This window comes from Lissotriton vulgaris, chromosome 8 (assembly GCF_964263255.1).
Source record: "Lissotriton vulgaris chromosome 8, aLisVul1.2, whole genome shotgun sequence".
Lineage (NCBI taxonomy): Eukaryota > Metazoa > Chordata > Amphibia > Caudata > Salamandridae > Lissotriton > Lissotriton vulgaris.
This window is the reverse complement of record NC_141696.1, coordinates 1,240,400,921-1,240,413,582: the sequence shown is the minus strand read 5'-3', so window position 1 is coordinate 1,240,413,582 and position 12,662 is coordinate 1,240,400,921. Positions and strand designations below refer to the sequence as shown.

The window sequence follows — 12,662 nt, the reverse complement described above, 5'->3', positions numbered from 1 at the left end:
TGGGTGTCGTGTCCATGCTGATGCCGATGGTCAGCACAGATGGGTCCAAATCGTCTCTATGCTCTTTTGGGGCAGGTAATAATGTGCACATGGGAGCCTATATATAGCTTGGCCACCCTGCCAGGCACCAATGCCAGGTACCAACACCACGGGCAAAAGACAATCCTAAGAGGCCAGAGATAGTGGCAACATATGTGCGTGGCCCAGGGCGCAATACCGACCTCGTCTTCCTATCTCTGTCAGAGCAAGCTTGTTGCGCTGGCCCTCCAATGGCCGCTCCTGTTGGCTGATGCGTGCAACAACTGGACGGAGTCGGTTTAGGTAGCTTTGAAAACACCTGAAGTGCCCGTCCCTGCAGCTTCCGGAGACCAGGCTAGACAGGTCCTATCCATCACCGTGCCACTCCCGCCTAGTTTACAGTAGGGCATGATGGGCACTTGGGTTTAGGTGTGCACGTTGGTTCAATGCCCGCACCACCTACAACTCTAACTGCAGACCGACCTGGGACCCCTGGTGAGCACCTCTGATTATGCAAACTAAGTTCAGCCTGCAGTACCATCCAGCTCCAGGGGAGGGCGTGCAGTGCAACCACCCACCTTGTTGCCTCAGTACGGTTGCTGGCTGTGGGTAAGGTAGCAAAGGTCCAAGGATTTCAAGGTTTGAACAACGCTTAAATAAGCTGTGTTGGTAGGTGAATGGAGACACACTCGAAGCTCTGGACCTCTTGGGCTTCATGTAGAAAGACAGGTTTGAGGAATGGTAAGTGTGTACTCCATAGAAAGTCACAAGAGTTTTTCAGGATTAATATCCGTTCTTTCAAAATTGTAGTATAAAGGACAGAACTATTTTTGATTGCAGTGAAGTGTCTTTATTATTTTTCATAGAACAAGGACAGCCGACACGTGTTTCGCCCCCTCTTGGCGATTTGCGCCGGGGCTTTCTCAAGGCTAGTTTGACTTTTACGACGTAAATTATTTTGGTTTCCAAATTATTTCAACCCGAGAACTGCCATGTCGACGGAGTAATAGGAGCAGGGACCCAAGAGGGCAATAGCCTTACAAAAGAATGTTTGTTCCTGAAGAATTGTATTTATCATATTTTGGACATTGAAATAATTTGGAAACCAAAATAATTTACGTCGTAAAAGTCAAACTAGCCTTGAGAAAGCCCCGGCGCAAATCGCCAAGAGGGGGCGAAACACGTGTTGGCTGTCCTTGTTCTATGAAAAATAATAAAGACACTTCACTGCAATCAAAAATAGTTCTGTCCTTTATACTACTGTTGCTGGCTGTCCCGTACCTGTCCTGTTTGATTGATGGCACATATGAAGACCTTTTCACCCAGGCCGCGTGAATTATACGATTGCACTTTTTTTCTTGTATGTATGGATTTGTCACAATATTAACATTCATCATAATCAGCGGAATAATTTACAGATTTCAACAGAAAATCGATCTGTAGATTAAACGAATCAAAAAAAATAATACTAAGGTTGTGCATGACGAGCAACACAAGTTAACTGCCCACCTTTCAACTCTTGATTGCTTTATAGCATCAAAGAAGCCATTTGCCTGTGCGACATTCAAATGAACAATTGAGAGAATGTAAAAGGAGCACGGTCTGCAGCAGGAAACCCGAACTCTATTTATTTAAATGCAATTCAAGCAGGCTGAAAAGAATGATTCATTCTTTGTCCTGAAAATGTTTTTCTGTATTCATGCAAATTCATATTTATATCACATACATTATTTTCAAAGCTGGAGCTATTCAAAGAGGGCATTCGCAGATTAAAAGAATCCGAAACATTCTGCATCTCTTTTAAGGTCTGCAGTTTTGCAAAGTACTGTATGTTTTTTGTATTTAATGAACATGTAATGTGCAATATTTTAATGGAGGGATTTTTCCCAATGGAAGGAGGTGCTCCAAAGAGCCCCTATAGTATGGAATCAGGGTAAAGCTGAAACTTGATCCAAGTTTTGAAACATAGGTGTGCTATGCAGAATTGAGTGCAACTGCAACCAAGCTGGGCCCTACTGACGAGGCCCACACAGACCAGTTAGGATGAAACTTGGCATGGTAGCTCGGGCTTGTCTGTTCCTATTGGAGCTGGGCAAAAGCTGATTTGAATATAGTTGTTTCTTGTCTGTTAGGGCATGTGGGCGCAAAATAATGGACTTGGATGCGGCCTGAGCAATTGTCAGTGGCTGAAAGGATTTCAGGCATTTCACACATTGTATTCCTAGCTTTTCACAGTATAAAACAAAGACAAAGCAATGGATGTGTCAATGCTTGTTGTTAATTATCCAGCATTTTACCTGTGAGCCCCACAGTATTAGCCTTAAGTTGGAGAGATTTCTCTAGTACAGGGGTCTCCAAACCGGTCCTGGAGGGCCGGATCCATGCCAGATTTTTGGGATATCCCCATTGAGATACATGTGGTTATTTTAAAAATCTGGCATGGATTCGGCCCTCCAGGACCGGTTTGGGGACCACTGCTCTAGTAGTTATCAGGTGAACCAGAAACACAACTGCCGTGGCAATCACAGGTCCTATGCGCATTACATGTACGTTCGCTACATTTGATCTGGTAGTGAACTATATGTTTGAGTGAGTGTGTGTATGCACGTGCACACATGAGTTGGACAGCGTATTAGATTTTGGTCTCCCATTTTCATAATCCACTGACTGTATATTGTAAAAACCCCTGCTCTAGGCAACTGATCCTACTCCGTGGGTGAATTTGAGGTCAGGGGGTGCTTTACCTGATTCTGAGGCCTGGCAGTTAATGCAGTGGAGAATACACGGACCTGAGGTGAAGCTTGGCTCACAAAGAAGGCTCAAGGAGCAAAGCACAATCCCCAGGAAGAGCTATTCATTCTTTCCTAGCACCACTAAGATATGCAATGCCAATGAATTCTTTGGACCTGAAAAGCTGTGTAGTGATCGTCGTGTTGCAGGGCCTGTGCTGGCAAGGAGAGAGTGATTGTTTTTGAGAGTTTGCCTATGTTGTAGCGGGAATTCCGTTCTCCTACAGAACTGTGCATAGAGATTTGGAACCTCAGTGAATTAGGATGGCCAAAACTCACCTCAGTACCCAAAATCCCCTTACCGAGCTAGCTACAGTGTCTCATTGCTCATAACAAACTCCCAATGCTTAGACAAACCAGAACATTAACTTAGAATACCTCAGGTATCGTGGAACACATGAACACTCTTTCGCTCTATAATCATTTCAAACCAGAACGTGGAGTAAAAGAGGACACGTGCATATTTGAAATATTTATTTACTAATGCAGGGTTCTCAAACGCAGTATCTTATATAATACAAGCAAACATATTATAAGAATCAAAGTTATCAGCATAGTTACTAGTCCATAGAAAGCGAACGGTGACAGCATACTAAAATGCTGAAATGAATAGGAATTAACAACACCTATTTCTCACCCTCGCTATTTAGCATAATATATTATATCTATGAAGGTCTCTTTTGGGTTTTAGCAGGGCGGGCCCATACATCAAAATCTCAGTGGCAGAGGATCACATCATCTTCCACCAGCTCTCTGCATCCGAAGCACCATCAAGTGTGTTTCTGTGTCTTCAGCAAAGCAATATAAAACCCACATAAAGCCAGATTCTAGCAGCAGCTGCATATGTGTTATGTCTAGAACGGTGCGAAGATCAGACCTCACAACAACACTGTGTCGAGTTATCCTTGGAGGTTTCAGCACTCACTGTGCAGACAGTGTACCAAGCAAAACTGATATCAGAGTAATAACATATTATTCTCAAGTAAATCACAATGCTCTTCTAGGTTGAAAGCTAAAATAACAATTATGTGTCGTGTGCAAAATGAAGCAAAAGGAAACATGGCGTTTAAACAATTAATAAGCCCATGCTAACTTAATACAGTATATAGAAAAGCAGTAACTATATGACACCCCCCCAATGATCCGAGCACGGTCAAAAATAAGGTAATGTAAGACCAGAACAGGGGCATAACATGAAAGCAGAGTTCAATAATAATGAGCTACGGTAATATCCAAATGCAGATGCTATGGCATTATAGCGGCCAAACAAAAAAGTTTTAAACTTTTCAATTCAAGGCCCACTTTCATTCAAGTCAATAGGCCTGGGGCTAGAAAAAATTGTTCGTAAGCAAAAAGTACCGCCTAATAAAAAAATTATGCAATCAGTAACGTGCTAGTAGGAAAAGTTCCAAAGGCTTCTCAGGACAGGACTGAATATACAAAATATGCAGCAACAGCCTCCAGCATGAAATCACTGTCATCAACCGAAAACAGTTCAGCCATCCAATTAATTAGTGGGAAAGAACATACGTGCTCCTCCAGCGCTGGATCCTCTAGCATCATCAGAGGACAACTCGGTGGGCTCTCAAGAAAGCTCTGTGCTAAGAACTCATGCACTGCTGCGAGTATGTCCCAGCGACCCATTAGTCCATGCATCGCTGCCAAGGCCATAATCCTTTCGCCAGAACAAATCAACTCGTGAGTAACTACGAGACTCATCAGATGATTAAAATCGACGTCAGGAGACACCGTCCTGCAGAGACACAAATCAAGGGCCCAGTCGAAATCGCAGCTCAGGCAATGAAACACAGGCTGGGCACATGTGAAATAGGAAAACCGAAACGATAATCCAAACGCCGTGCTTAAAGTCGCAAGCGGCAGTGCGCCATAGTAATCAAGCATCCGGTTGCGAAACAGTGACAGGAGGGGCTGTGCGGCTTCGAGCGCAGGACGGGCATCCATTTTTAATAAAACAAAATATCACCAGAACGCCTGCAGCCAATGCTAGCAAAACTGGGAAGCCACCAAACAGGCTTGAAAATATAGAATGAAAGAAAGCAGGGATGACTCCAAATATTTTCTCGAAGGAAGTCACGAGACCACTGCTAACTATTTTTAAAAAGTGTGCGAGGCCAGAAGTGGAGGAGGCATTAAAGATTTGATGAACCAGCTCGCTGAAATGTAACGGCAAATCAGTATTTAAAAGCGCCTGCATCTCTGTGCACGTGTTAGCTATGTGAAGGACAAATGTTTCTCGGGCCGAACTCAGGGCCACCTCTTTTTGAGACAAAAGGGCTCTTATTCTACTCATACCATTGAACTCTGCCTTCAAGGTTGGGATGCGCGGCCAGATGGAAACATCTGAATTCCCATGTGTGGGTGGATACAGAACGTTTTTGCAACACACCACACGTTCTGATACTGTTACCACATAAGCGATACCTTTAACTAACCCACAACATTCTTCGTTATTCAATTTTAAATAACTGCCATTCGCCAGTAATGTGAAAGTTGGAATGATTGCGGGAACAGGAGTACCTTTTAAAATACAGGCCAAATTAGGGCGGTCCTGGTTACAAGAACCGTGCAACTGGATGTGTCTGCATATTAACGAATGATCAGGTGTCTCAGTGCATTCCTCACCATTAAGATAAACCTCTTTCTCGTCTTTCAGGCACCGATAAGTGAACGGAAGCGACCAAGCCTCATGGAGAAATGAGCTACCTAATGGTTCATATCTGCCTATCGCAATATATCGCATACAATTTGTAAATTTGTACAAAGCAAATGGTAATGTGATTAACCCGTGGATAAGCCACGTTGCAGCAGTGGCTTCAGCCACAGAAAACGGTAAAGATTCCAACCTCTCAATGTGTAACATGGAAAAGGATGCATCACGCATTGAAAGCATGCGTTGCTTGTCTGTCAAATTAAAAGGGGCAAAGAGGGAGGAAACGTTCATGTAATTCCAAGGCACCTTGCCTGCCTTAAGCGTCTGCAGGGTCCACGCAAATTGCATAATGGAACACAATTGATTTTGACCATGGTATAATACAGACACTTCATCATGTACAATATCAACAACAGAAGACACAATATTATTCAACGTGTAGATCCGTGAAGAAAGCATGTTAATACTATTATCTACGACTGCAACCACCTTTTCCAAATTAGCTTGATCAATTGCCCTAAGGCGCTTAGCCGCCTCAACCTGTGAAGTTTTCCAGATTTCATTATAAATCGCATAAATCCATCTTTTAGATCTACCACTAGCCGGACCTTTTATGAAATCATTTAAATCAACATCACCAGTCAGCTTGGATAGATGTAATTTAACTGCAGCCAACGTAGAATGTTGTAGCCAATTCTGACACAATTTGCCTACCGAGTAAGTGGTGACAGAGTTGTCAGTATCCAAACGGGGATCAGGCCTGACTTGTGTAAATCCGTCAGCTAAACCCAGAAAGCGACGTTGGCACAAATCAAAGCTTCTGTGCCACATCAGCCAACCCTTTGAATCCATACTGGATATATTAAAGGGCTAATTGTGCAACAGTGTTTGCAATTCTCGAATGGAAAACTGTGTAAAATTATTCCAACCGGAATATTCCTCCAAATCAGGGATATTAGGTGTATTTAATTTTTTAGAACTTGCCAATCCAAAGCATGTTGTTTGAAAAATAGTAGAATTTAAAAACGACATATGATTTGGGATGAGACATGTACGGTGCAAAGCATCAACGCCTTGTACCTGCCAACTTTTAGAACCCCAAACTGATTTAAGGTCAATGCTTTCCTTCCATAGTTCATAGCCTTCTTCAGCTACTTTATCTGTAAAGGACTTCGAATACAACAATTTATTATCGGTAAGTTTAAATTTGGACATGGACTTTTGTGTCATTTTAAAATAAAATGACTCCGGACTTGATTGATTAAAGACAGTAAAATAAGTGTACTTTTGAAAAAATGTACTAGAGCTGCCTCGTAACGGTGCTGGGCAATGTTCCCACTGTGTGTGATTTACAGTACCCCTTCTGGAACTTGTTTTATGCAGATAATGGTTGCCAAAATGTTGAAAGCAAAATAATTCACCATAATTACCAGATTCTAAATATAAATCTTCAGCATCAAAGGCAGCATATTATTTCAAATCAGAGAATAATGCTTCTACGGCCTGAATATCCCAATCATCAGAACATATGTTTTGTTTCACCACATCCCCCATGTTCACTCTGAGCACATTAGGGACATTAACCACTTCTGTAGGGCCATGGATTTGAAATTTAACTGCATCCCACACAATCCCATCAAGAACAGGCCAAGCAGTGATGTTAACAAAATTCAAGTCTCTCTCTTCAGTCTGTGTGCAGAATGTGACGAGGAAAGTGGGGCCAAAGTTCCATTAAGATGCCAAATGTATGTTCTCTCTTCGACATAGTGTCCATCGATAAGGCGGAAAAAATAAAACACAAAACCAATTGACATAAAAAGGTAAATTGAAAAAAGTACTAGCCAAATATATGTCCAAAGGGGCAGTGGCGTCACTAGGGTTGGTGTCACCCGGTGCGGGTAACTCATGGTGTCACCCCCTCACGACTTATCGCATGGACCATCTCACCCTCTGCCTGCACCATCTCCCCTCTGCCTGCACCATCTCTCTCTCTGTCCGCACCATCTCCCCTCCGCCTGCACCATCTCCCCCTCTCCCTCTGCCGGCACCATTTCCCCTCCGCCTGCACCATCTCTCCCTCTGTCCGCTCCATCTCCCTTCCGCCTGCACCATCTCCCCTCCGCCTGCACCGTCTCTCCCTCTGCCTGCACCATCTCTCCCTCTGCCTGCACCATTTCCCCTTTGCCTGCACCATCTCTCCCTCTGTCTGCACCATCTCCCCTCCGCCTGCACCTTCTCCCCACCTGACTGCACCATCTCCCCTCCGCCTGCACCATCTCCCCCCCTGCCTGCACCATCTCACCCTCTGCCTGCACCATCTCACCCTCTGCCTGCACCATCTCTCCCTCCACCTGCACCGTCTACCCTACGTCTGCACTGTCTCCCCTCCACCTGCAACGTCACCCCTCCGCCTGCACCGTCTCCCCTCCGCCTGCACCGTCTCCCCTCCGCCTGCACAGTCTCCCCTCCGCCTGCACCGTCTCACCCCCTGTCTGCACCATCTCTCCCTATGCCTGCACCATCTATCCCTCTGCCTGCACCATCTCTCCCTCTGCCTGCACCATCTCTTCCTCTGGCTGCACCATATCCCTCTCTGCCTGCACCATCCACTGCACCATCCACCCCCTCCGCCTGCACCCCCCTCCCCCGCCTGCTGCTCTTTTAACCCTTTCCTTGTAACTGTTAGGAAGTCACTTTTTTCTAATTTGGGCGTTCAGTGATGAGTTAGTAATACGCTGCTTTGTTGCACGGCCTTGGGACAGCTGTGTGTGGGTTGAAAAGGGATAGTCACATTTGGAAAACTGAAACCGATGGTTATTTGATATTACAAGTGTATAATTCGCATTTTTGTCATGTAGTGTTGCTGCGCGGCGCCAAATGTGCAACTAGAATTGTTGCATGCATTGCGAAAGATTAATCTTAGAAAACCTCACAATCACTGGAGCCGACCACTTGTAGCTGGTCAATTAGATATTACTCTGGGAAACATCTGATATTTATTACACTCAAGCAGTGACAAAAAAAGGTGTAAAGAAAATGAAATGTGTATATTGTGTTTATAGAAAAAACAACTAGACAATATAACGCACGCAACTTACCCAAATGGAAATGCGTGACTTCCTTGTCCACAAGGGTGACGTGTTCTCAGACCGTGAAATATGAAGACAGATCTTTCAAAGTAAAAAAGTTCGATTTGAACTTCCGTCAGGAAGGGGATTCTGTAAACATTGGTTGGTGAAAAATGCCAACGTGCGAAGGCTGTTTGTTGGGAACATCTAACTGCAAACACGGAGTTGCATCACCGGAAGATATTAAAGGTGTCTTCTCCCTCTCCCCTGCAGGTCTCAGGGCTCGGCTCAGACATGAGGGCTCGGGCTGTTTACCCTCCGCGGAAAGGACATTCAGTGTCTATAGCTATTATAAAAATATGCCTCTGATGGAATATGAGACGATCACATTCAAATAATTATTTTCTAAAATCTCAACTACATTTTCGTTACGAACGGAATTTTTAAAACTAATAACATCTTGTTTAAAAAAAATACAATTATTTGGTATTTGCTTGGAGACTTCCTGATTATAAAGCCGAGCAGAGGTGAGATGAGGCTGCAGAGATGTGCTACACAGCGTAACGGTGTCACCCCATGCAATGGTGTCACCCGGTGCGGTCCGCACCCCCTGCACCCCCCTAGTGACGCCACTGCAAAGGGGATTACAAAATGTTTTTCAAATAAAGTGGCATTAATTGTAAAAGTGAGGGCTTTTTTGAATGTTCTAAAACAGTGTCAAAAGAGAATCTGGATTCTGTGGCCAAACGCGTTTGCAAATCAGGCATCGATAAGTCAGCTGGATATGTGTAATCCAATTCATCAATGTTATTAACGGGAAAAGTATTTAATAATGGACTGGAAACAGCAGGCATCTCTAGGGCCACTTCTGGCTCAGCATTAGAAGCAGTGGTGAAAACAGAATATCTCACAATCGAAGGACAGGAGACCGCCGGTGTCATACTATGAAAATCGGCCACCCTGTGTATCTTGACATTGTCAATTGAGATAAACCTGTCTTCCTTACGACCTGGAAGTGGTGGTAAAATGACTGTTCTTGTGCCCGTCACTCCAAGAACGGGAACCGGAGCTCGATAGGAAGGACCAAATTCTTTCTTGTTATCGATCTTCTCTCGAACCAGTTCTCCAACTTGGGGTAGTCAGCCAACTACCGGGATCTACAACACATCATCCGATGTGGAGGGCAAATGTTCCTTTGCAAGACTGTCTCTGGTCTTTTGTAGATCCTGTAAAATATTGCAATGTTCATCTACGTCAAAGGCCGTGGCTTGGGCCACGCAGTCTAGACCGTCGAGGTCAGGGACATACATCTTGATTCCAAAGAGCATTTCGTATGGGGTCCGCCCACCCAGAGACCTTCTAGGGAGATTATTAAGAGCACGCTGCACGCCATTGAGATGGGCCAACCAGTTTCTGCTAGTGCCTATAACTCGTGCTGTCAAAGATTGCTTTAAGTCACGGTTCATTCGTTCCACTACACCCTCAGGTCTGTATGGAGACGAAAACTTGACTTGGACCCCCAACGAAATCATAACATTGGGCACCATGTAGCGCCATGTAGCGGGAATTTCGTTCTCCTACAGAACTGTGCATAGAGATTTGGAACCTCAGTGAATTAGGATGGGCCAAAACTCACCTCAGTACCCAAAATCCCCTTACCGAGCTAGCTACAGTGTCTCATTGGTCATAACAAACTCCCAAAGTTTAGACAAACCAGAACATGAACTTAGAATACCTCAGGTATTGTGGAACACATGAACACTTTTTCGCTCTATAATCATTTCAAACTAGAACGTGGAGTAAAAGAGGACACGTGCATATTTGAAATCTTTATTTACTAATCCAGGGTTCTCAAACGCAGTATCTTATATAATACAAGCAAACATATTATAAGAATCAAAGTTATCAGCATAGTTACTAGTCCATAGAAAGCGAACGGTGACAGCATACTAAAATGCTGAAATGAATAGGAATTAACAACACCTATTTCTCACCCTCCCAATTTAGCATAATATAATACATCTATGAAGGTCTCTTTTGGGTTTTAGCAGGACGGGCCCATACCTCAAAATCTCAGTGGCAGAGGATCACATCATCTTCCACCAGTGAAGCACCATCAAGTGTGTTTCTGTGTTTTCAGCAAAGCAATATAAAACCCACATAAAGCCAGATTCTGGCAGCAGCTGCATATGTGTTATGTCTAGAACGGTGCGAAGATAAGATCTCACAACAACACTGTGCCGAGTTATCCTTGGAGGTTTCAGCACTCACTGTGCAGACAGTGTATTTATTTATTTATTTATGACATTTATAGAGCGCAGCAAATACCCGTAGGCGTCTCAGCGCTAAAAAATCATCTGTCTCCTATGTGTAGTCACCGCCCCACTGATTAAAGAGCCATGTCTTTAAGAGTTTTCGAAATTGGTGGAGTGAAGGGCTAGTCCAGATGTACTGAGGAAGGGTATTCCAGAGTATGGGTGCGGCCACTGAAAAGCGGCGGTCACCCCAGGACACTGTTTTTGTTAGAGGAATTACTAATTGGTGTAAGGTGGAAGAGCGTAACTGTCTGCAGGGTATGTAGGGTGTTAATTGGTTTTTGAGAGCATATGGTCCTTGGTTGTTAAGTGTTTTGTAGACTATGCACAAGAACTTGAACTTTATTCTATTGTGGATCGGTAGCCAGTGGTACTGCCTGATCGTGTCTGAAATGGGACTGAACTGGCAGTTCCTGAAATCATTCGTGCCGCTGCGTTCTGAATGGACTGTAACTTTTGTGTGACCCTAGTCTGGGCATTAAGAAAAAGCCCGTTACAATAGTCTAGAGATGTCAAGACTAATGCACTGACCAGTGTTTTAATTGCTGCCTCAGATAGAAAGGGGCGAATCTTCCTGATCATTTTCAGTTTATAATGGGCGGTGGTGGCAACTTTGTTTGCATGGTCCAGAAAGGTGAGCCCATCATCGAAGATGTCTCCCAGATTCCTGACTTTAGCTGTTGGAATGGGGGGTGAGCCAAAAGCTGCTGGCCACCAGCATGATGACCATGCTGGAAAAAGTGGTCCAAAGATGACTACCTCAGTTTTTTCTGAGTTAAGCTTGAGGCAATTTTTGGTCATCCACTCTCCTATTTCCAGCAGTCCATCTTTGAAGTTTTGTGCCACTTGTCCTCCGTCACCCTTGATGGCCAGGACCAGTTGTGTATCGTCTGCGTAAGACGTTAGGCTCATCCCATATGCCCTGATGACATAGGCCAGGTCCGACACATATATGTTAAATAGTGTCGGACTAAGGGATGAGCCTTGGGGGACCCCGCATGGCAGCGAGAGTTGCGCAGACTGGAAAGGTCCAAAGGTGACTGCTTGAGATCTCTCTGCTAGAAAGGAGGCAAGCAGGTCTCTGGCATGATGGCGGATGCCCAACTTTCCAACACGGTCGACCAAGATGTTATGGTCGACCGTGTCGAAGGCTGCAGATAGATCTAATAGTACTAGAATAGTGGTACCTCCTTGGTCCCGGATGGCTCTGACATCGTCAGCTGCCTTGATAAGGGCAGTCTCGGTCCCGTGGTACCTCCGAAAGCCGAATTGGGAGTCATCTAGCAGTCGGTGTCTTTCTAAAAAGTCAGATAGTTGGGAATTCATAGCCTTTTCGACCACTTTGGCTAAGAATGGAAGGCTAGCAATAGGCCTGTAATTTTTAAGTTCTTTTTTATCTAAGCAGGGTTTTTTTAGTAAAGGTTTCAGTAAAGTGTTTTTTAGAGCTTTTGGGTATATAGCCGAGGACAAGATGGTGTTACAGACTTGTGTCAGCACAGGTATGATGGATTCCATTACTGGTGGTAAAACTGATAGAGGACAAGGGTCCAGGGCGGAACCGCTTTTGATAGAAGAAACAATAGTCCTTATGTGCTCATCTGTGAGTGGGATGAAGCTTGAAAAATCGTTGGCTGAATGTGCACAAGGGGGATCCATATTAATGGTCGCTAGTTTAGAGGCAAAGGCCTGATAAATTTCATCCACCTTGGTGAAGAAAAAGTCTGCCAGAGCGTCACAAAGAGCTTGAGACGGGGAGGGGGTGAGGTCAGGAGCATTGCCTGCCAATATTTTCGTAACTTCA

At 44.4% G+C, this 12,662-nt stretch overlaps 1 protein-coding gene across 1 annotated transcript; it reads right to left on the bottom strand.

Moving 5' to 3' along the window:
• Positions 1 to 4,701: 4,701 nt before the first annotated feature.
• On the bottom strand, positions 4,702 to 5,826 carry LOC147698544 (uncharacterized). The gene has a single exon (XM_086936255.1). It carries the CDS (start codon positions 5,824 to 5,826, stop codon positions 4,702 to 4,704), a length of 1,125 nt encoding a protein of 374 aa, XP_086792381.1.
• Positions 5,827 to 12,662: the final 6,836 nt, after the last annotated feature.

What these genes read in the sequence shown, in the direction of transcription:
- LOC147698544 (XM_086936255.1), bottom strand. Translation starts at nt 5,826, where the DNA reads ATGCAATTTGCGTGGACCCTGCAGACGCTTAAGGCAGGCAAGGTGCCT.